This window comes from Meriones unguiculatus, chromosome 18 (genome assembly GCF_030254825.1).
Source record: "Meriones unguiculatus strain TT.TT164.6M chromosome 18, Bangor_MerUng_6.1, whole genome shotgun sequence".
NCBI classification, from domain to species: Eukaryota; Metazoa; Chordata; class Mammalia; order Rodentia; family Muridae; genus Meriones; species Meriones unguiculatus.
In genome coordinates, this window is record NC_083365.1 from 11,293,911 (window position 1) to 11,317,044 (window position 23,134).

Below are 23,134 nucleotides of genomic sequence, written 5' to 3' on the forward strand. Positions count from 1 at the left end.
CTCCCAAACACAGCTCAGATATCCAGAGATGAGCTCAGCCTGGATGATAGGAGGGTTTCTGGAGGTTAGATGAAAGACTACCTTCCTCAGGAGCTTGTCAAGCTGCTTCCCCTCTACCCAAAGGAGCCATTTCCCTTACCTCTGCCAGAAGGGACACATGGCTACCCGTGGCACCTATCGGTATATCAAAGCGCATGCTGGCTTCCAGACGCCTTTAGAATCTCAAGTACCTGTTACACATCTCAAGTCCATGCTAGCACCCTAGCCCTTCTCACAATCCTCCCCTACCTAACCCAGCTTCTGGGCTTCCCTCCCAGCCACTCTTCTCTCTGTAACTCAGCCATTTTGACTGTCAGCACACACACACATACACACACACACACACACACACACACACCGCTCTGCTCTGCTTCTCTCGCCATGTTTTCTCTGTCCTCTGTCCCCTGCTATTCTCTCTCACAGCTAGCCCTGCCATGTCCAGTCTGCTGGCCGTGCTCAGTTACTTCCTTCGCTCTCTGATCTGGACTCTTCCAGATGCCTCTGGCTTTTCTTTCTCATTTCTGTAATGAAAACCTGCCCCTCACCCATACCATGGAGAAGCCTCATCTTCTTTATACAGGTTTTTACATAGTTCCCTTAAAGGGGATTAAAGAAACAGGCTGAACACACAGTCAGATAGCAGGCTAAGTCCCAACTGATCCCATGGCATATTAACTTGGCTGTGAGGGCCAGCCAAAGTTCCATCTCTGAATGAAGGAGACATTTTCATAAAATTCTATCACTGCACACAGCAGCTAAAGGCAAGCCTGAGAAACACCCAACTGTGATGAGTGAGGTGCAGCCTACCAACTGCCTTTGCACAGGAGAGAGCCAATTGTAGTAAATAGGCCAAGGCCAGGCCACTAATTGCCTTTTCTAGGCCTGTTGAGAATTGTATTTATATTTTAAAAGGCTTTTTAAAAAAGAAAACTATGAACGTGACAATTAGCATAAACTTTAGTGTTCAGAAATAGAATTTTGTTGGAACACAGCCATGTTTTTTCTTGTGTTGATTGCGTGTGGGTGTTCTGTGCTACCAGGACTGGCCTGCAACGCGGCGAATAAACCTTAGTCCATTCTGGCCCTCCTGCAGATAGTGGGCCGCTGCGTGTCTGGAGCAGGCTTTTCAGCTGCTCAGCCATTCTTGTGGAACACTGTTACTCTCCCTTGGGATCACGATCAACATCCCCGTATCACCTCAGTGTTGGAAGGAAAATCATCTCTTGTCTCAATGCAAAAGGTGGAACGAAAGACGTGGATATTTTGTCCCAAGCCCAGGCCTTCCCTTCCCGGCAGGGCTCCAATCTGCCCCGGTCTGCCTGCACTGACTCTAGGCTGTGCTTGGCTGACTGCTTACCTGGCACGGAGTCCTCCTTGGCCCTGTGCTCTGCCAGTCCCCAAGCCTGACCCTAGGTCAGTGCGCTGAGCCAGCCCCACCCTCGGCTTCCCAGCAGCTGGCAAGCTCTGCCAGGCCCTGCCCTAGCCTCTCCACACCTGCAGGGTTCTTCCAGAGGACCAGAGGTTCTCAGCAACCAAATCGGCTGCTCACAACGCCAGCTCCAGGGCCTATGGTGCCCTCTTCCGGCCTCAGGGAGCATACACGCAGACACATAAAATAGTCAATGTGTCTTTATTTATTTATTTTATAATGCTGTGTCTCAATCTGACCAGAAGAAAATGTAAGACTAACTCAGTAGAAATAGTCCAGAAAACAACTAGTCAGAATTCTTATCAAGGATGTGGATAAGGTGAGGGAGAGCTGAAACATACAGGGAAAATTGGAACGCGCTTCCTAAAAGGGTTGCATCCTTTCTCCTGGGAACGGTGGCAAGGAGGACCTGGGTGAGAAGGTAGGGGGGAGGGTACTCAGGAGTCTTATAAAATGTCTGGGCCCCCAGGCAGAACCCCAAGTCTCAGTTTCCCTTTTATGCTGATGCTTGATGTCAACTTGTACTCCATAAAATGTTTCCTTTTGCCCTCTCCAAATTTTGGTCTGTTTTTCCTGGACAGTCAATTATTTACCTTTCTCACAGAATGGACCAAGATTCCTGTTACAGAAGATGGCTCAATTGGTAAAGTCCCACACAAGTGTGAGAATCCACAGCAATCCGATAAAAAGCTGAGCAGCAACCTTGGGAAGGTGAAGACAGGGCAATCCCTGGGGCTTGCGGGCCATTTCAGCTGAAGCAGAGGCCCCTGACATTGATGTTGAGCACACATGCATGCACGTACACACACGCACACATGTATACTCCCCACCCCACCCCCCAATATTGTTTGAAGAAAGAATATAGATTTTTAAAAGTACCAAGAGATTGCCTCACTTAGGAAAAGGCATGACAAAGGCAGTGCAGGATTCTGGATCTGAATTTGTTCTTTCATTTTCTTGATTGTGTGTATGTGTATGAGAGAGAGAGAGAGAGAGAGAGAGAGAGAGAGAGAGTGTTGGGTGAGGGGAGAGTGTGAGTGTATGTGTGCCTTGTCAGAGGACAACTTTAGGCCGTTGGTTTACTTCTACTATATGGGTCTGGTGTGAGACCAAATAAATGATGATGTGCACCGCAGATTATATATGAAAGAGGTTTATTAGATGGAGATGAAGAGAGAGGGAAGGAGAGAGAAGGAGAGAGCAAGACATGATAGGGGGAAGAAAGGGAGGCGCCCCGACAGAGAAAGGGGAGAGGTCAAGAGAGAGACAAAGTGGTGGGTTGACCCTTTTAAAGGCTTAACCACACCTGCCAGGCGTGGCTACCTGGTGGGTGACACATGATGACATCATAGGTTGCTAGACAACCCAGAAGCAGGCTGCCTAAATACTAACATCTGGTCTGGGCTCAGCTTGTCAAGCCTGGTATAGCAGGAGTCTGTACGCAATTTGCTACCTTGCTATCCTTTGTTTTTTGAGACAAGATCTCACTGTAGCCCAGGCTGGCCTTGAACTCCTAATCCTTCTGCCTCCTCCTCCCCAACTGCTGATTCCAAGTGCTAGGTTTGTAGGTGTATGCCACCATGCCCTGGTCTTGGAACAGAAAAGGGCCACACATGGCAAAACTGGAGAATTTAGGCAGCCTATAGTTTACTTCACACTGTATCGGTGCTATTCTCCACGTGCTGATCCTCACGTCACGACCATGCCAGAGCTAAGTCTAGAATCCGGGTGGACGGGATACCAACATCTGTGCAACTTTTCTATAAGTGTAAAACCAGTGAACAAAAAGCTGACAATAAAATTATAAAGAAAGAAAAAGAACTATTGATTTCCTAGTTACTGGTCCAGCATGGGAGAAACAAGCTGTCCTGGGGTCGCCGAATGTTGCTGGGTGTGTGAGGCTTCCTGGGGACGTACAACACAAATGCCTCCTCATCTCAGACAGGGGAACTGATAATGGCCAAAGAAAGGGTTCTACTAACATCCAACTTGGCAAACACATTTTGGGGGATTTGGGTATTATTATTTATTAATTTTACTTATTTGAGATTATTTGGATTTCTTACAATAATATGGGTGATGGGCTACTTACAGGGACACGAATGTCACCGAAACATGGGTGATGACCTTAGAGCTCTCTGCATGGCTGGCAGGCAACTGCAACCCTAAAGCTCTCTGCAGGGCCGGCAGCCAGCCCCGCCTGTCAGGGATGTCTCCTTTCAACAGTTGCCTGTAACCCTGAGAAGGGGCCCCATGAATCTCACACATTTCAGCTTTCCTGGACTTGTGAGCTTTCATTCCTGTTTAATGTTTGAGTCTCACAAAGCCCCGCAGCCTCCCCACCCCCAGAAGGAACTTTTCCCACTAGCAGCCAACAGCTTGCCTTCAAGGCAGTCTAGTACTCTGGATCCATCTAGGAAATTTCAGGCCCTTGGCGGAGGGACTTTGGAGCCACCTGAAGGTAAAGCCTGGGGGTGGGGATGGAGTGAAGAGAGCAGGATGTGGCTTCCTCTATAAAGGCTCCTCTCAAGAGCCAGGAGCACAGCCATCAGCAGGTGCCCGCTGCCCTCCGGGCTTAGTGGGTTCTAGGAAGAGGCACCTGTCCAACTGGGGCTCTGCCAATCCTTATGGCCTGCCGTTTGGAGTCTGCACTGCTGCTGCTGCTGCTGCTGCTGGGTGAGAGCCTGTGTCCTCCTTGGTCCTGGCCCCTGCCCTCCCGGGCCCTGATCCTCAGGGACTAGGTGGGATTATAAGAGGGTGACTGTAAAGAAAAAGCTGCATCTCTGGAAGGGATGCTGGAAAATGGCTTGTGATTTGCAGCCAGGGGCCTGTAACACTCCGCCCCTGCTCTACATGGCCTGGCAGCTCATCCCGGGGTTCAGCTGAGCCACCCCTCCCAAATCTAGCCTTGATGCCTGTGCCCCGGGAACTTTTCCTCTCTCTCCCCTGTCTTGCTCTGTGGAGTTTCACACTGATTCACGTGGCTCTTCTGTGCCTCACAGCTGATGCTCTACCCCCACGGCAGCCTCTTCTCCACCGGGGCATCACAAGAAGGGGTTACTTTTTGTGGTGTGGTGTGGAGAATGGATGCTGGGAAGCTTTAAGGCAGAGCAGACCTTAGAGCTGGGACGTGCCACGTTGAGAGGAGCACATTTAAGGGGGGTGGATGAGAGGCCAGGCTGGGCATTTTTCCTAGGTCTGGGATGCCAGCGGCCATAGCAAGAGGATGGGAAAAGGATAACCCTGAGTTCGGTGACTTGGGTCTTGGCTGGATTTAGATATATGCAGTGGCAAGTTTGGGCACAGCTGCCAGGCCTACCAGTCTACTCCCAATGTCAGGCATTCTCTTTTCCCCAAGTGGGCTGTCATCTTGCATTTGCCTACATCCTCACCAGAACTACACGGGAATGTCCGGTGTGTGTCTCAGGATGAACTCAGGGGTCTGTTTGAACCCACATCTGGAAGCCAGAGCCTGAATGTGCTCTTCAATATACAACACCCTTCTGGCGAATGCAATGCTCAGAGCCCCCTTGCGCCAGACTCCAGATGGGGCAGGATGGGTTAGACTCAGACCCACAAAGGAGCACCTAGCACAGGAGACAGGACGCACAGGTCAGGATGGAAGGGGGACCAGGAAGCTGGAGATTCACCCAAGAGGTTTGCATGTGTCAGAGAAGGGAACATCAGTGTGTCAAAAGGATGAGGGGTGCCACTTCCAACATCTCCATTAGCTGAATCGGTTAGCCTCAGTATCCTATCAGTCAGAGCTGGAGGGTGGAAGAAGCCCAATAGACCCTATGTGGACGCATGTGGCAGTTCTGGTGATGCGCTGGAGGCTGGACCTCAGCTTCCAGGGAAAGGTCAGGCCCAGCCTTCCAGCGTTGCACCCACTCACCACACCAGTAGATATCCCCAGGACTGGCCCCTTCAGAAACTATGAACTCTCTCACCTTGGGTTTGGGCACCCCCAAAATTCTGGGGTGTGGAAAAGGGGGAAGCAAGCAGGAAGGACTGCAGCCTGCCCGCCCCTCACCAGGGTCTGCGAGCTCCGCCGGCGAGAATCGCTGCGTGGACGCGGCCGAGGCGTGCACGGCAGACGCGACGTGCCAGCAGCTGCGCTCGGATTACGTGGCCCGATGCCTGGGTCGGGCGGCGCCCGGGGGCCGCGGCGGAGCCGGGGCCTGCGCGCGCTCCCGCTGCCGCCGCGCCCTGCGCCGCTTCTTCGCCCGCGGGCCTCCGGCGCTCACGCACGCGCTGCTCTTCTGCGGCTGCCACGGCCCCGCGTGCGCCGAGCGCCGGCGCCAGACCTTCGCGCCCGCCTGCGCCTTCGAGGGCCCTGGGCCGGCGCCGCCCTCCTGCCTGGAGCCCCTGGAGCGCTGCGAGCGCAGCCGCCGCTGCAGGTGCGTGCGGGGCGGGCCGGGCCGCTCACCGCCGTCCGGGCGCGCGCAGGCCCCGTCTCCTTGCCTTCCAGGCCTCGTGCGCTCCGGCGCCCGGCTCCCCCGACGGCTGCCCGGAGGACGCGGGCCCGCGCTGTCTGCACGCCTACGCAGGCCTCGTAGGTACGCCGGACTGGCGGGCGCGGGCGGGGCGGCGGGTTCCGGGCCCCCGTCACACGCCCTGGGGTCCCTGCAGGCACCGTGGTCACACCCAACTACCTGGACAACGTGAGCGCGCGCGTCGGGCCCTGGTGCGGCTGCGGGGCCAGCGGAAACCGGCTCGGAGAGTGCGAAGCCTTCCTCCAGCTCTTCACCAGGAACCCCTGCTTGGGTGAGGGGCTGGAGAGCCGGGGTGGGGAGAGAATATCCGCTCCATCCAAGTCACCTGGCCCGCGGGGGCCCTCACGTTGCCTTTTATTTGGCGTGGGTGAGGGGCAGTGTGCATATGCCACGGTGCATGGGTGGAACAGAGGACAGCTTGAGTGAGTCTCTCTTTCCCTGGGATAGAACCGGGGTCGTCAGTTTTGGTGGCAAGTGTCTTTACATGCTGAGCCATCTTGCTGGCCGATGTGAGCCCGTTTTTTTGTTGTTGTTGCTGTTTTAATGGAAGGAAACAGTTTTTGAGTAGCTACTATTTCAGGGGACCAGGTAGCAGATCACAAGAGAATCTTAGAGGTGTCAAGAATCCTAGAGGGCTTGAGGGGTTGAGTGAAGACTTGGCCTGGAACTGACCCAGACTCCCACTTTGGCACTACTGAGGTCCTTCTCTCCAGGTGCCCCACCCCCCATTACGACCCTGTTCTTGCCCGGGGTGGAATGGCCCAGTTCCAGATTTCTGGGGGCATGTTTGAAGCCTGTCTCTGCCGATTGTTGTCACCTGTGAGGTGGGGGTGACGCTTGTCAGCCTCTGCCGTGAGGATGAAGACCACCAGTTTGTGGGTCACTCTTGCACAGTGACCTTCCGTCTCAGGCGACGCCTTGCAGGTCCCCGGGGGTGCCTCAGTCTGTCGCAGAGAGGTAGGGCCCTTTCCTAGGGTTTTGTGGCCAAGCCTCCCTTGGCTCTCTCCACTCCGTAGATGGTGCCATAGAAGCCTTTGACAGCTTGCAGCCGTCAGTTCCGCAAGACCGGCAGAACCCCTACCAGAACGCTGGGCACCGTCTCCCACAGGTAGGTGTGGGGAGAGGATGGGGAGCTGGCAGTTTCCGCACCATCCCCTTCTACACTTACCCTTACCAGGCAGACCGGAGTAGGGGCGTGCGTGGGCGTGAGTGGCCTGGGAGGAGATGGAGGCAGAAGCAGCCTCCATTTTGTCCTCACCCTCAAGGTGTCCTCGCTGTCCGTACTCACTGCCCTGGCTCTCCAGGCCCGGCTCTGACTAGGAGGGCTGACCGTGGACCGCACAGCTGACTGCCATGTCCCTGGCTTGCTGCTCGCTGGACTCAAACTGCCTTGCCCTCAGGTCCTGCTGTCTGGACACCTGTGTGCCTGTGCCCTGGACTGAGGGCTGGGGGCTAGGGTCTGACTGAAAAGCCTCTGCTTCCCCTGTCAGTAGGCATCTTGGCTGTTTTCTTCACCATCCTTGAGATGATTACCTGTAGAGGAGGCCTCGCTGGGCCCCTTATGCTTAGAGAGCAGGAGAGAGACTAGCCTCTGCCTATCTTCTTCCGGACAGACCGACAACAGGGAAGACTGCCTCCCATTAACACTGCAGCCGACAGACCCTCCCAGGTAGCCGTTCCTGGGCATTAAGCCTACCGTGGCCCAGGACTAGCACTGACATTGCTTGCGGCCCATGGCATTAAAGAGGGACGCTCAGGCCCCTCCTGCTCAGCAGCCCACTGGCTCCATAGCCTTTCCCCCTGTGGTTTCCCCAGCACCAGGTGCGGCACACCACCAGCTCAATAAACCCAGGTGCACTGAGACCAGCCTGGTTTTTCTGTCATCTGACCTGAATATGTGGACTCCTGTGTGGCCTTAGATACCCCTGGAACCATTTTTGAGTCTGAATACCTGAGAATGAACACACCCAGCAGCCAACCACTGAGACGAGTGCACGTATTGCGACTCCTTTGCACACTCAAAGCTGATGTTTGCTGGTGTTATCAGCCAGCCCCTGGCTTTAGTCATATCTCTCCTAAGTGTAAACAGGTCAAAGTGGTCGGAGTAAATGGCCAGGCAAGCTGGGCTTCAGGCACGTCTGTCTCTAGGGTTCAGGGATCTTGGGATTGCTAGTCTTCACAGAGCTGCCCAGCAGGTAGGAAGGGCCCACTGAAGGGCAGGTTAGGATGCTACCACACTTTATGTGCTCTTAGCATCTCAACAGAGAATCCTAAGGGAAAGGCATCGCTCTTTCCCAGCACTCACAGATGACGTGCTAACGGCCCAGTGTGGGTCGCGGGCCTTCGCTGAGAGAGTCACAGCCAGAAGGCCACCTGGTGTGAGAGGACGGTTTCCCAAAGAAGGTATTGGGCAGAGTGAGCGTGAAGCTGGGTCCAGACTCTTCCCATTTCACGAAGAGGAGAGAAGAGCCTTCCCCGCCTGCAGGGAAATGGACACCTGTGCCTGTGTGGGTGGGGAGAGACAGCGTGCTGGAGCCAGGGAATAATGAAAGCGCCATTCTGCCCTGCTTACTACAACCACGAAGCGGCTCAGACACAGAAGAAAACATCTGTTAAGTGATTTCCTTACGAGTGTGCCCAACTCCACTGCTTGTTTGACTTTGATTTAGCATAAATGTAGACCTTGAATTTTATGTGTGTGCCGAGTATACATATGTGTACCATGCGCGTGCGGGTGCCCACAGAGACCAGGAGAGGACATTACCTTGGAACTGGAGTTCTAAGAGGCTGTGAGCCATTTGATGTGGGTGCTGGGAATAGAAGCCAGGTCCTCTGCAATGCTCTCAAACACTGAGACATCTGTAGGCATTTTTAAAAAGTGGAAATGATTCTAAATAAGACTACAATGCTGGACAGAAAGTGTAGACATAAGCCGTCCAAGACTAGTAGGAAGACGAACAGAAAATCCTGAAGTTCCCTGGCAGCTGGTAGTCCTAGGGCCAGGCACCTGCAAATGTATCACACACTGGGGCCAAAGGGTCACCCTGTATGGTAAAGGTGGGATTACAGTACAGGTCTTGAGGAGGGTTAGCCAAGCAGGCCCTAGACACAATCTCATGTTCCCTCTAATAAAACCAGTGCAGAGGGAGGTAGTTCAAGGACAGGCAGAGCTTGGAGCGATGCAGCCATAGGCAAGGGATTATGATGTCTGAAGCCACTGCGACTTACAGGAGGCAGATCTGGGTCCCAAGAGCCTCCAGAGGGGTACAGCTCTGCCAGAATGCGGAGAACAAACTACCAAGACTGGTAAATATTTCAGGAGTCTCAGGAAATGAATAAAATCTACTGTTTTCTTATTTGGTTTCTGTTACTTCTATGTAAAAAGGTCCCGGTTTGTATGGTGCTTTTAAGGTGGAGCCACCGTTAGCCTCTCCATCTCCCCTCCATCACAAAGCAGCCTCCACATCCTTCCAGGAAGCCATCCTGTGTACACATTCTCAGACCGTGTCCTGGCACCGTGCCTGGGTCCCTGTTACCTGTTGTTGGCACTGATTTCACAGCTGGCAGGTGGCGTGGATGAGCCTAAGGCAGAAAGGCAGGTGCTAGAAGCGCCCATGGGTTTATCGGTGGAAACTTCATGGCTCATGTATGCTTCCTCTGGCTTGGGGCCCAGCAGCCAGGTGCACCGTTGATGTGGGCTGCTTACAGCCCACCCTTTCCCCACCCTCCTTAAATGAGTCCGGCACGGTCAAGCTCATTAAACCAGCTCACTGTTGCAGGAAATATGGACCCTGGCCAGTGAAATTGATAGGGGACAGAACATCCACAGGAGGGGAAGAGGACGGTAACAAGAGGCACAGAGAACACAACTCTCAGAAACGGGGGTGACCACCTGACCCGAGGCGCAGGCCCAAGGCCCAGGGTGATGGCCTGTGTGCCCCCGCTCCTCCTCACTCTGCCATCTGGTGATGAGATAAAGGACAGTAACCCCACTGCCTTCTCAGATTGCCACCTCTGAGTGGGTTCCGATTTACTGGTTTTTATAAGTGGAGAAATTATGAACCAAATTCTGTTGACAAAATTCTAGAGGGCTAGGACAGTGGTATCACACAGTGTCTGGGGTGGTCCCTGACACAAGAGCATTTCAGTGAACTGGGCATGCCTACCAAAGGCAGCAGGGACACGGCCCCCACCTTGTGGGGCTGCAGACTTACCTAGGCCCAGTTTCTCTGCTAGGTCCACATTCCCTCAAACTTAAAAGAGTCAGGTGTTAAGATCCACTTGTGATCTCAGTACTGAGGAGGTTAAGGCAAAAAGGTGAGTTTGAGGTAGACTGATTGTATAGTGAGACCTTTTTTCAAAATGGGAAAATAATGAACCAAAATGAGTTCCTGGACGAAGGAGTGTACAGAGAATTATGATGATACAATACAAGACTCAAAGGGCAGGGGTTGAGCAAGGAAACCTTAACTCACAGGTAGGTGGTGGGATGTTGTGGAGCAGTTTCCTCTGAGGTGAAAATCTTCCGCCTTGGAGGTAAACTTCTCAAGACACAGGATGTAAAAGAGAAGTGGAGCAGGATGTTTTAGGATGTAAGAAGGTGAGACCTTCTATCCTACAGAGAAGCTTGTAAAGTAATCTCAAAATATCTTCAGGAAGTTCCTGAAACTGATCAGATTCACTAGGCCATTCCTTTCCTAAGAGTATACAAGCAGCAAAGACTGCTGAGAGTCACTATCAGGTGACTGCAGCTCACCTGGACAATCTCGGCCCCGTGGCAAGGCTCAGGGTGAGAAACCTGTAAGTAGAGATCAGCTAAGTGTCCTGGAAGAAACAAAAGCTTATCCAGCTGCTCAGACCAACCTAGCTCTCAGGAAAGATCCACCCTGCTCTCCAGCCCACTTGGCACTACCCAAAGTGAGACTCTGCTACTCATTCAGCACGCTCATCTCTGAGCTACCCACATACCTGCTCCCTCCATGAAGTGCCTCCTCAGTTGTCACATGTCCAGAACCGTCTTTCCCACCTTCACGAGAAATGTTCCATCTCCTTCTTTTGTCCCCCCAAGGCCTCGTGTATGCTGGACAAGTGCTCAGCTGCTGAGCTATACCTGTAGCACACGCTAGTTCTTATCTGCACTTGCTCCCGAGCAGTGAAGGGCAACGTTCATGGCTCGCTCCTGACAGTTTTCACACAGGCTTGAGTGCTTGAGTCTGTTCTTCCTTTTCCCTGTTTCTCTCAAGGTGGTGGTTGAGGTTAGCAGTTTCAGGTGGGAAGCCATGTTCTCCAACTGACTTCTACCATGAGGTCGAGTCACAAGTCACAAAGAGGCTTCACTTCATACAGCATTTCCCGTTTGGACACTAGAAGCAGGGCTTTTCCTACACACTAAGCCCCTGGGTTTCAGGACTTCACATCTATTTTTACTTCCTGCTTGCAAACTAATTTTAGAATTCAATTTCTTCTGTAAAAATACTTCTTTTGCTGGTGCACGTCTGTAATCCCAGCACTCTGTCTGTGTAAATATGCGAGGGTGCCCTTGGAAGCCAGAAGGTGGCTTAGGAGTCTCTGGAGCTGGAGTTACAGGCAGCTGTGAGCTGCCCACCAAGGTGCTGGGAACCAGGCTTGGATTGTGTGGAAGAACCGTGTGTGCTCTTCATTGCTGAGCCATCTCTCCACCCCTTCCTTTTGAGACAGGGTCCTACTCTGTAGCTGAGATTGGTCTTGAACTTATCATATAAACCAAGATGACCTCATATTTGGGATAATCTTCATATCTCCTCATCCAAAGTGCTGGGATCAGGGCTAGAGGGAAGGCTCAGCAGTGAAGAGCACCTACTGCTCTTACGGATTAACTGGATTCAGTTCCCAGAACCGACATGGTGCCTCACGACTGTAACTCTCATTCCAGGCTATCATGTACTTTCTTCTGGATTCTGTAGGCACTGCACACATATAGCATACATATGTACATACACAAACACAAAACACCTTTAAACAACAAAGTGGTAGGATTCTACACAGGAACCTCTACACCTGGCCTAGCACTCAGCCTGTGATAACTTGCCCAAGGCAGTATAGACCTGTAATCCCAATACCTGAGAGGTGGGAACAGGAAGATCAGAGTTCAAGGCTATTCTTTGTGGGCAGCCTGGGTTACTGAGGTTCTAACAGGGCTGGAGAGATAGCTCTTGGGGAAGTCAAGGTCTTAACTATGTAGTCCTAGCTATCTTGGAACTTGCTAGGTAGACCAGGCTGGCCTTGAACTCACAGAGATGATTGCTTCTGCCTCACGCCAGCACACCCAAGCACCCCTGTGCTTAATTAAGCCTATTATTAAAATATCCTTATTTTGGCAATGAGATGGCTCAGTGGATGTTCATGGCTTAGTCTGACCCGAGTTTGATTTCCAGGATTTACAGCGTAGGAGAGGGCTACCAAGAGTTGCCCTCTGACCTCCACTGTGTGACACAGCTATTCATCGGCCATCCTATATATAAATAAATAAGCCATATTTTAAAATATCCTGGACTGATGAGATGGCTCATCAGGTAAGGGTGCATGTCACCAAGGCTAAAGTCCTGAGGTTTTAATTTAGGCCATCTTCCGTAAGTTGCCTTTTGCCTTCCACATTCACGCTGTGGCTTATATGTGCTCACTCACACAGACATAAATGTTAAAAGAAGGCCTTAAATTTCCTCACTAAACTTACTGCTTCATAAACTGGCTAGTCCCAAAATTCTCTTCACTGCTGAAGCCAAGAATCCCAAATAGCAGTCCCTAATCCAGGGGAAGTCCTCAGGCTATGAGGTCTCTGTGCCCTCACTGCTGATATGACCAAGGCGGAAATATAAAACAGAATCAGCATCAAGCATTTAGAACAAGACCCACGTTTTTACCAGATCTACTTTTATTTCAGAAGGAATTTTGTATTACTGTATTTACTTTTATTTATATACAAGTGCTTCACATTTGCATTTAAAATGCAGACCCCTTAATTCTCTTGTTCCTGATTAAATTAGCTGTTATTTTACAATACAAAAAATACCAAAAATTGCAGTCCTAAATGTATGTATAACACCAACAACCCCAGCAATTAAATAGTTTACAATACTTACTCCATATTTACACGAGTGCAACAGATGCTAAATTACACATATTAACAAACTAAGCTTGGATCAAAACAAACAAAACAATGAACTGTAAATAACCAGAAAACATTTCCAGAGGCAGAATTAGTTCAGCAGGCTTCCCTAGTGTTTTGTGCAGAGTCAAGTTCTGAGCGCAGCTTCCGATATTGCCTTCAGAAGATAAGGTGTCAGTTTTTCTCTGCACCCGGGGCTCCCTGCGGGCAGGGTGTGGAGCTCCAGAGGCTCTGCTCAGCCAGAGGCCATGCTGACCATTCCAAAGCTGTGCTGGGGGGAGGCAGTGACCAGGGTCAACATTTCAGATTTCCTCAGGGAGCCAGAAAGAACCTTTTGGCTTCTTGGTTCTGCTCCCAGGAAGCTCTCCTGCGATGACAGCTGTGTCTGAAGAGCTGTGTTTTCATTGAAGTCACTGCCCTAATGTTAGCTTTGCTTAGAAGTGTTTAGTAAATATTTGTTGAACTGATCAATTAAAGGACACCTGGGATCAAAGTTGTTCATAAAAACAGCACCATCCCCCAAGGAGGCGAGTCACTCCCTCACCCTGCACACTCCATTGTGTCGAAGGAGAACGGCACTGGCAGGCCGCAGCATTTCCTACCCACAGTGCTCTGCTCTTGTCGTCCGGTTCCCTAATGAGGTCCCATCTTACACTTCAAGCCTTCCAGATATTCTGGTATTTTCTCTTTGCTGACAGTTTTCTTCCAGGTTTGCTCAGGGGGCAATGTTTTTTTTTTTTTTTTTTTCTTGCCACACCTCCTTGGACCTTTCAGATCCCTCTCCAGACTGTGTACAGAAGACCAGGACTGGGACAGGAGGCTGAGTTGTGGGAAAATGGTGCTATTTATCAACAAATGAACCCTCCCATCCCCAGTTTTTAGTATAAAAAGAACATGGTTTTCAGAAGTTTCATTAAAATTTTAGACGAAGCCACGACAATGCAGCCTAGAGAGCCCCTTTGCAAAATCTGACGTTCACAGGTGACAGTCTTTGAATTTGAAGAGTAACAGAACACCTTAGGAGCAGACTGGTCACCCACAGAGATGCCAGAAGTCACAAGGAGCATTTGCATTTAACAAGTGAAGAACACGCTTGCTTCCTGAGTTCTTTTATGTACTACCATGTAAACACTCACTGCCTGGCTCTTCATGGGTTGGTTTGTTTTGAGACAGACTCTTGCTATGTAGCCCAGGCTATTCTTGAATTCTTTATTTTTGTCTTATGTGTATTGGGTGTTCTGCCTGCAGGTTTGCTGTGCACCACAGGTGGACTACCACAAGCACCCAAGGAGGCCAGAAGAGGGTCATCTGGAATTGGAGTCACAGATGGTTGTGAGCCACCATGTAGGTGTTAGGAACTGAACCAGTGTCCTCTGCCAGAGCAGCCAGTGCTCTTTGTAGTCCCCATTTTTAATCTTCCTGACTCTAACTTCTGAATGCTAGGATCACAGCTGTGAGTCACCATGCTTGCTCTCTTCCTAGGTATTCTGAGAGCTGAATCATTGTGTAGAGTTACCTAATGGGCACAAGGCTACTGAACACAAGCATACTGGTGCAGTGTGTGGCCTTATCAATGGATCAGGGCCTGGTAAGATGGTTTCCCAGAGCTTGGATACCCAGTCTATGGCACAGAAACAGATAAGGTGAAACTCAGATGTTAATGTTTAATAAAAATACATTATGATACTTTTCTGTTTATGTACACCCTGAATGTCTGACCATTCTGCACACTTCTGTATAGCTATGTACAAGTGCAAGGTGAGCGTCTTCATGACCAGTTTATATACATGCTCTCTTGGGACAGTTACAGGGTCACAACCCTAACCCTCTTGGTACCTGGCTCTGAGCTCAGCTCTTCTTCCCTGCCATTCCCCTCTGCTTTAAGCCTGAAGGCAGCTTAAAGGGCTGTAAAGGGGACGCAGGTTAAGTTGGCTGCTTCTCCATTTCTGGAGCAGAATTAAACGCCATTTGCTTCTTCCTTTTCAAAGAATAAACAATATGTCTAAGGGAAAAACCATATGCAGGTAGGTGGGAGCCACAGTACGTATTATGTTAAGGTGTGGGACTAACATAGAAGCAACTTCTTTGGCCAAAAAAAATTGGTCCTTTGAGCAAAGCAGGGGGTTTCCTTATAGAAGGACAAACCCTAGTAGGACTTCCCTCTTTCTTTCTTTTGGCCAAGATTCCCCTGGGCAGTTATGGAGATGAAGGCTAGACCACTGCAGATACTTACAGGTGCTGGGTTTTGGTAGGGGAGCCCCTAAATGCACAGGGGATGAGGTTGGGATCTTTTCCAGACCTTTCTGCCCTTAAATAATGGTGTGGAAAAGCAGTGTTTTGAGAGGTGAGTCCTACAGCAGTGTTTAAGGTTCGGTGTGGAAACATCACTCCAGGAGTGTCTTGGTGGGGACAGTGTTAGTGTGGGGCTTAGAGAAAGGTTTCCTCTCTCGGCACTGCATTTAAGGGCGAAACGCTGCAGGTTTTGTTCTTCTGAGTGTTAACTTCTCCAAACTCAATCTGAGCATTGTGGCTTAGAGGGCTATTCTAGTCAGGTGACAGCAGAAAGACATGAAGCAGGAGAGGAAAGGTGTGAGGCTGCTGCATAATGCCAGAATACTGAGCACCATAAGTGGGGAAATACAATGTCCAGACACAGTCCTGTGGTGCAGAGAGGAGGACCATTCACCCCTATTAATGTGTTTACGTTTTTGTTTGGAATAGGGTCTTCTCACTTCCATTTTCCCCATGTGCTTTTCATCCTCCTTAGCATTTACCACCTCCTCACAACTGCCAGCTGGGTCTGGGAGGAGGCTCAACCAAATCCTACCCGGGGAGATGGACCCAGGCCCCTTTCCAGGTTCTGAACAGAGGCCACCCCAATGCACAGCATCACCCCTCTTCTAGTGTTTACTCCATGCAGCCTGGGGATGACCCACAGGCTCAGTGGGAGCTGTAGACAGCCAGGGTTCCACACTCAGTGCTCTTTTCTGCTCGGAGAGGCACATGACTGGAGCGAATGCGTTTCTGCGGTGCCTTGGCAGAAGGAACCCACAGGGTTGAGCAAGGATCAGGCTTAAAGTGACACCAGACTGGGTGGGTGGGTCCCTCAGTCCCTATTGCCAGCAGTCCCTAGTAAACGTTTCTTGGGATGAGAACTATTCTTTCTTGGCTGCAAATTAGACTTCAGAAAAAGAATGAAACGCAATGATGGCTACTTAAATTTTACGAGGATGTAGGAATGCAATCATGTAAAAACTTACTAACTTCCCAATTGCTAGATCTATTTAAAGTCTAGGCACTTAGTGTGTGTGTGTATGTGCACGTGTGCATGTGTGTAAGACAGAGCGAGAGAAAGAGTGGATTAAAATTAATCAAGTTGCTACAGAGAATTATCTATTACATTTGTTAATACTCTAAATACCATTGACCTTGACGTTTAAAATAGCCCCCTTTGCTGGGCCTGATGGTGCACGATTTTTATCCCAGCACTCGTGAGGCAGAGGCAGGTGGATCTTTGTGAGTTCAGTCCAGCCTGTTTTACGTAGTGAGTTCAGGCCAGCTGGGGCTACACAGTGAGACCCTGTCTTCACAAAACAAAACAACACAAGGCCCCGTCAGTTATAACTGATATGACTTCCAAAGAGACAGACCGTTATTGGTTCTCAGCTCGAAGAAAGCTACTTCCTGGAAGAGAGTAAAAGTACATCTTGTGAAAAGACAGCAGCTTCAGATGTGAACAGCTCATCTGAGGAGTGTTGAAAAGACCACGCTGGAGAGCTGCTGACACAGGTCATTACTCTTGCAGTTGAGACTCCCAAGAGGAGTTTGCACAAGGGACCTCAGCATCACTTTTAGCTCTCACTGGTTCTACACCGGTCTCTTCCACCTGTGAGTAGAGCAGATCATTCCTGGACTTGTAATTAAATTATCTCCTACACAAAAGTAAAAGGTTAGATGCTGGACACAGAAGGGATGAACTGTCAAAACAGCTTGTATGAACATGCACGTGAGTTGGCTGCTTCAAGGGTTTCCAGTCTTCTGCCCCACACCTGCTTCCTGTCTGCACCCTCCCCTGTAGACGGCTTGGTAGGCCGCATGCCTCTCTGTGAGGGAGAGTCCCTGGCCCAGTATCAAATGCAGGTTCCAGGCTGTGCAGGGGGCTGCTGCTTCCGGTTTCTTACTGCTCCTGACTTCTCCTTGTACACTATCGGCATCTGCTGAGAAATGTCCACCAGGGCACTGGCCACAGCAAGACCTTGGAAGAACCAAGACAAGACACATGTCAAAGAGCAGCTAACTTTATATAAAATAATTTCAAATTTCCTTTTACATTTCCATAGTGAAAGATAAAAAAAGATACATATGGGAGTCCTTCCATTTCACCCCCCCCTCCTTTTCCACCTGGTTGCAGCTTCCTGTCCTTGCAGAGTTTATTTATGCACACCCAAATACTCATTTTTCTGCCTTCCACAGCAGATCGCCGAAGCAGAGTGCTCTGCCTCAGGATGGAAGCAAGTGAATGAGAATGCAGCCATGCTCTGAGTGTACAGCTTCTCCTGCCTGAATCCAGAGGGCAGCAATGAAAACAGCACTGCTTCACAGTGAGATGTGATCCGTCCTCTATCACTGGCTTAGTATCGGCTACTAAACTTGTGTGTTTGTGCATGTAAACTTTTCTGCACATGTGAAGCAGAGGCCCACCTCCAGGAGTTGGCTATCTCCTTCTACCTGCTGATCCAGCCCAGGACCGTTAGGCCTGGAGGTGAGTACCTTTCCCAGCTGAGTGAATTCAGCATGACTTACTTTATATCTACACTGTAGGCAGTGCTCAATATGGTGTCTTTGGCTCAGTTTTAGAATAAGAAAGGTTCTTTAATCTCCCATGTGGCAAGTTTTCTTATATATGAAATAGGGCTGGGATAAGAACAGCACAAAGCTTGTGCCTGGAATCACACAGTGAACTGATGTAATCCTTTAGTTCACAGAACAATCATCAGGGACCTTTACCATTTATTCTCAGGAACAACCCCAATGACCCTGCCCCTGCTTGTCCTTTTTGCACTGGTAACCAACAAGCCAGGGAAGTCAGCCTTGCAGGGAATTTCCTCTAGGAATTCGCACACTGGAGGAAATGGCCAGCTATACCCAACTCTACCAAGGGTAGAGTTGACCAGAAGGATAAGTGTGTTAATCCACTCTACTGGGCCTGTAAAGTGAGAGGGCAGGAGGCAGGGACCAGTCTTTGGTGTACAGTGAGGAACCCACAGTAGTGATAACGGTTATGCCAGAGGCATGTCCAGATGTTTTGGGAGTGCAGAGAAAGGTACCACTAAAAAGAAGGGGTGGGCTTAGTGGCAGAACATTTGCTCAGCATGTGCCAGGCCCTGGGTTTGATGCCTAGAAAAGATTTAAAAAAGTAATGGGAGTTGGGTGGTGTTGGTGCATGCCTTTAATCTTGGCACTTGGGAGGTAGAGGTAGGAAGAGCTGAGTTCAAGCCTCGTCTACAGAGTGAGTTCCAGGATAGCCAGGACTATACAGAGAAACTCTGTCTTCAAACTTCATCTCCTCCAAAAAAGGAATGGGATAGGAGTTGGGTACGTTAACACATGTGTCAACCCCCAGCACTGGAGAGGCTGAGGCAGGAGGATTATGGGGCTAAGGTGCGCTTCCTCACAAAGAAAAAGCACAGGGGGCATGGAGACCCTGCTGATGGGACGGGTCTCGAGTGTAGGGCTTCCGGAGGATGGAGGCACGAGGTGAAGGAGGCAGGAAAGCTACAGACCTGCTACCTCTCTGTCCACCAGAGACCTTGCCTTTATGAAGGAGGAGATGGTGCCCAGAGTGCCAGATCGCAGAGTCACTCTGTCCTCGGTAAGGGCCTGGGGATGCCACAGTGAGAGGAAGACAATAAACCCTGACCTCATCACACACAAGGCTTCCCTTTTGAGGGACAGGTAACTGGAGGCCCTTTTGGAAGGTTCATGAAGGGGTCTTAGAGTTAAGGATTAGACAAAAATAAAGGATATATCTTCCTTGCTAAACTCAAGGTTGTTTTGGCTGAGTCAATCCTGAATCCCTAGGACCACCTAGGTCCTAAATGTTCACATTGCTTGAGGCATTCCTATGCAAAGCTTCTTAATCAAGATACTTCCCAAACTTCATTCCATATTGCCCTTGTGTTATAAGTAAGAACTTTTCTTTCAACACAGGGTTACTATGTAGCCCTGCCTGATCTGGGCCTCACTATGTAGCAATCTTCCTATCTCTGCCTCCAGCTTTAAGACAATATATAAATTATAATTTACATGTTTGATAGAAAAGTATAAAAGTATAAAGTATTTTTATGTAGTAAGTTGTAAAAATGTTAATGATTGTTATGAAAAAAAGAATAAAGAGTATATTTGTGTTTGAGCCCCAGAAATATCCTTCCCTCCTCACCAAATTCAAAAGTATAAAAAGTATACAGTAGGAGACAGAGAGATGGCTCAGCAGTTACAAGCAGTGACCGCTTTTCCAAAGAACCTGGGTTCAATTCCCAGCACCCACATGGCAGCTCACAACTGCCTATAGCTCCAGTTCCAGGGGACCTGACCCCATCACACAGACACACATGCAGGTTGAATAGCAATGCACATAAAAATAAAAAACAAACAAGCCATTTAAAAAAGTATAATAGTACAATTAATTTCTTCCTATTCCTGCCCCAAATCACCACTGGTACCAGTTTTCTGAAGAAATGCTATTTTAGAAAAAAAATATGAAGAATAAATGTTTGTAGTAAATGTACACCCAGAAGCTGCATAAACCAGGAGTGCTGGTGCAGCACTGGGGAGGAGGAGGCAGGATGCTCACAGCTCAAAGACAGCCATGGCTAGAAACCGAGTCTGAACACAGTCCAGGCTCCTGCAGCCCCCAAAGCTAGATAATTATTTCAATAAAGCTGCTAAGAGGGCTGGGAAAAAGAATGAAAATTGGTCTGCATTAGCCTAGTAGAACTATACTTTTCAAAATCTCCTTTATGTTTTCATACTACTTCTTTATGCCTCATTTTTACAATAAGAGTACAAAGCTGCAGAATGAAGCGTCACATCTGTAACCCCAGTGCTCTGGAAGTTGAGACAGAAGAATGACTATGAGTTTGAGGCCAGCCTGGGCTATGTAATGAGTTCTTGTTTTGTTGTTGTGATTTATTTTTTTGAGACAGGATTTCTCTGTGTAACCCTGGCTATTCTGGAATTTACTCTATAGACGAGGCTGGCCTCAAACCTGGATCCACCTGCCTCTGCCTCCCCAGTGCTGGGACTAACAGTGTGTGCCACCACTGCCCGGCCTGCAATGAGCTCTTGCCCAGATTGGGCTGCGTATCAAGGCCTCAAGCAAGGTGTGGAGTGTGGCTAGAAATATCTACTCGGGCAACACAAGATCTGAGGACATTGAGGAAAGCCAGGGCACCGGAGATGATTATGAGCACATGAAGGAAGAGAAAGATAAATTTAAGGTAAGAACAAGGGATTAAAAAAAGGGCAGGGATCAACAGAGCCAAGGGGACCAGAAGGAGGTGTGGTCTGGAGCATGAATGGCTGAGGGAGCTGTGCAGTGAGGAGGGTCTTGGACTTCTACCCCAGGACAAGAATGTCAGTGCTCAGAACACGGTTTGGGAACTATGGAATTGTTTCACCAAAGCTCTGTGCCAGAGCTAGCACCATTGTGCAGTGCCCCCATAACCAGGTTCTTTACCAAGAAGAAACATCGAGGCTTAGCGCTTCGTGGACCAATATTTGTCACTGCCTCCTGTGTACTCACCTGACTGACCAGGAGGAGGGATTCCCCCCAGTCCCCGAGGGAGCCTCACGAAGACAGAGAGGACTGCAGCTTTGTTGCCAAAGCAGGGCTCCAGGGCAATGGGCTTGGGAACAGTCTGGAGGAAGAAAACAAACACCACCATAACTTACTCTGCACTTCAGAGTCAGGTGCTTACATGCTCAACACTCTTTGGCTACAGGAGGCTTCCACAGCCACTGTTCCAAAGAGCCGCACGAGTGCCTGGGCAGGGCCTACACTGTGGGCTCTCGCTCAGTCTCGGGGCTGGCACTGCGTGTCTGGTGCCCTGTGAGAAAGCCTGCACACTTGGCGCAAACAGACTCTGATGTTATGGAGACGGTCGCCTGTTTTCCATCCACACCTATTCCAACCACTAAGTCATAAGTCTGTGGGCTTAAGAGCTTGTGAAGGGTGGACAGCTCACCAAACGGATGAGGAATGCTTCGGCTCTGGAAAATATATTCAATGACTCAATGGTTAAGAGTACTTACTCATGTACAGGACATGAGTTTGATTCCCAGAACTTAAACGGCAGCTCACAACCATCTGTAACTCCAGTTCCAGGGGACCCAGTGCCTTCTTCCAGGCTCCGTGGGTGCCAGGCATGCATGTATGTGATACACAGCCATACAAGCAGGCAATATACATTAAAAAAACAAAAAAAGGAAGCTAAGGAGGAACATGGGAGGGAGCCAGCAATCAGCACTCCACCACTGTTTCTGCATCAGTTCCTGCCTGACATCCCTCAGAAGATACTATGACCTAGAAGGGTAACTCAAATTAATCCACTCCTCACTGTGTAGCCCAGCAGAGCCTTGAGTTTGTAACCCTCCTGCCTCAGCCTCCTGCTGCTGTGAGCCACCAAGTCTGGCTCCCCCTGTTCTTAAAAGGCATTTAGGACACTCACTAGCACTATGAAGGAATTCCTTTTTTGTACTCCTGGCCTTGTTATTACTGAGATTCATATTCTCTCTCCCTCCTCCCTTTCTTCTTCCCTCCTTCCCCCGTGTGTGTGTGTGTGTGTGTGTGTTAAACCTACCTAGCTTAATAATGGAAAAAAAAAAAAAAAAAAAAAGGAAAAGGAAGGGTGTTTCCCCCTTTTTATGGTGTGAAACTGAAACATTGAAACTGCACTACTTATGTAGCAACAACTTCTTGGTTTCTCTTTCAAGCCTCTGGCAGTTATTTTATTTATTTTATTTTATTTTATTTTACCACAATGCAATTACTTATTCTAGATACTTTGCATATGGAATGATACAGAATCTTTCACTTAACACAATTTCATAAGGTTTATCCATGCTGTGGCATATATTAGGCTTTTCTTTCTTTTAAAGGATAAGCAATATCTAGTAGCAATAAACTACACCACTTTTCTCATCTGCTCACCCACTGACAGTACTTGATCGCTTTTACTCTCTGGCAATTATGACCGTGCTGTCACAAACACTAGCAGATAAGACCCCTGCATTACATTTTTGTATTGTTTTTGTTTTCTTGGACAAAATCTTGTCAGGTAGCTCAGGCTGGTCTTGAATTTACAGCGACTGTCCTGCACCTGTACTCCAAGTCCTGGCATTACAGGCATGTGCTGCCATGCCTGTTCCACCATTTCCTAATGGCTACATCATTTTAGAGTCTAACAAGGTGCACAAAGGTTCCAACTTGTAAACGTTGTAATGTATGATATGTGCGGATGTGCATGTGTTTACAAGTACATGTGCAGCTATGCATGTACATGTATGTGCACATGGAAGTCGCCCTCGGTTGTTTTCTTACTAAGGCAGGGACTCTGGCTGAACCTGAAACTCAGCAATTCCAGGTAGCCTAGCCAGACAGCTTGCTTTGGGAGTCCTTTCTCTGCCTCCCAAGCACTGTCACTTTACCTGCCTGGCTTGTAACTCAATACTGGGGCTCTGAACTCCAGCCTCATATTGGTGTGGCAACCACTTTATCCACTGAGCCATTTCCTCAGCCCTGTAAGTGGTTAAAAAAAATAGTCAGGGGTTTGCTGGGGGCGGTGGTGCAAGCTTTTAATCCCAGCACTTGGGAGGCAGAACCATGTGGATAAGGCCAGACTGGTTTACACAGTAGGTTTTAGGACAGCGAGAGCTATATAGTGAGGCCTTGTCTCAAAAAACAAAAACCCCAACCCAAAATACGTGTGTATGATGGGGAAATTGATGGTTAAATTTAGCTGTCTG

General features: G+C 49.4%; 2 protein-coding genes across 2 annotated transcripts in view; one reads left to right on the forward strand and one right to left on the reverse strand.

Moving 5' to 3' along the window:
- Positions 1 to 4,095: 4,095 nt before the first annotated feature.
- Positions 4,096 to 9,320, forward strand: Gfra4 (GDNF family receptor alpha 4). Its single transcript, XM_021627573.2, has 6 exons — positions 4,096 to 4,144; positions 5,505 to 5,868; positions 5,918 to 6,027; positions 6,101 to 6,235; positions 6,981 to 7,072; positions 7,142 to 9,320. Exons 1-6 carry the CDS (start codon positions 4,096 to 4,098, stop codon positions 7,310 to 7,312), a joined length of 921 nt encoding a protein of 306 aa, XP_021483248.1. The 3' UTR covers positions 7,313 to 9,320.
- A 3,536-nt stretch (positions 9,321 to 12,856) lies between these two features.
- Positions 12,857 to 23,134, reverse strand: part of Atrn (attractin) — a 137,836-nt gene continuing 127,558 nt past the window's right edge. Inside the window, exons 28-29 of the mRNA XM_060372211.1 lie at positions 20,913 to 21,027; positions 12,857 to 17,363 (exon numbers count right to left, since the gene is read on the reverse strand). Of these exons, the coding sequence (XP_060228194.1) occupies positions 17,239 to 17,363; positions 20,913 to 21,027 (240 nt within the window). The 3' untranslated portion in view covers positions 12,857 to 17,238. The remainder of the gene's footprint in view (positions 17,364 to 20,912; positions 21,028 to 23,134) is intronic.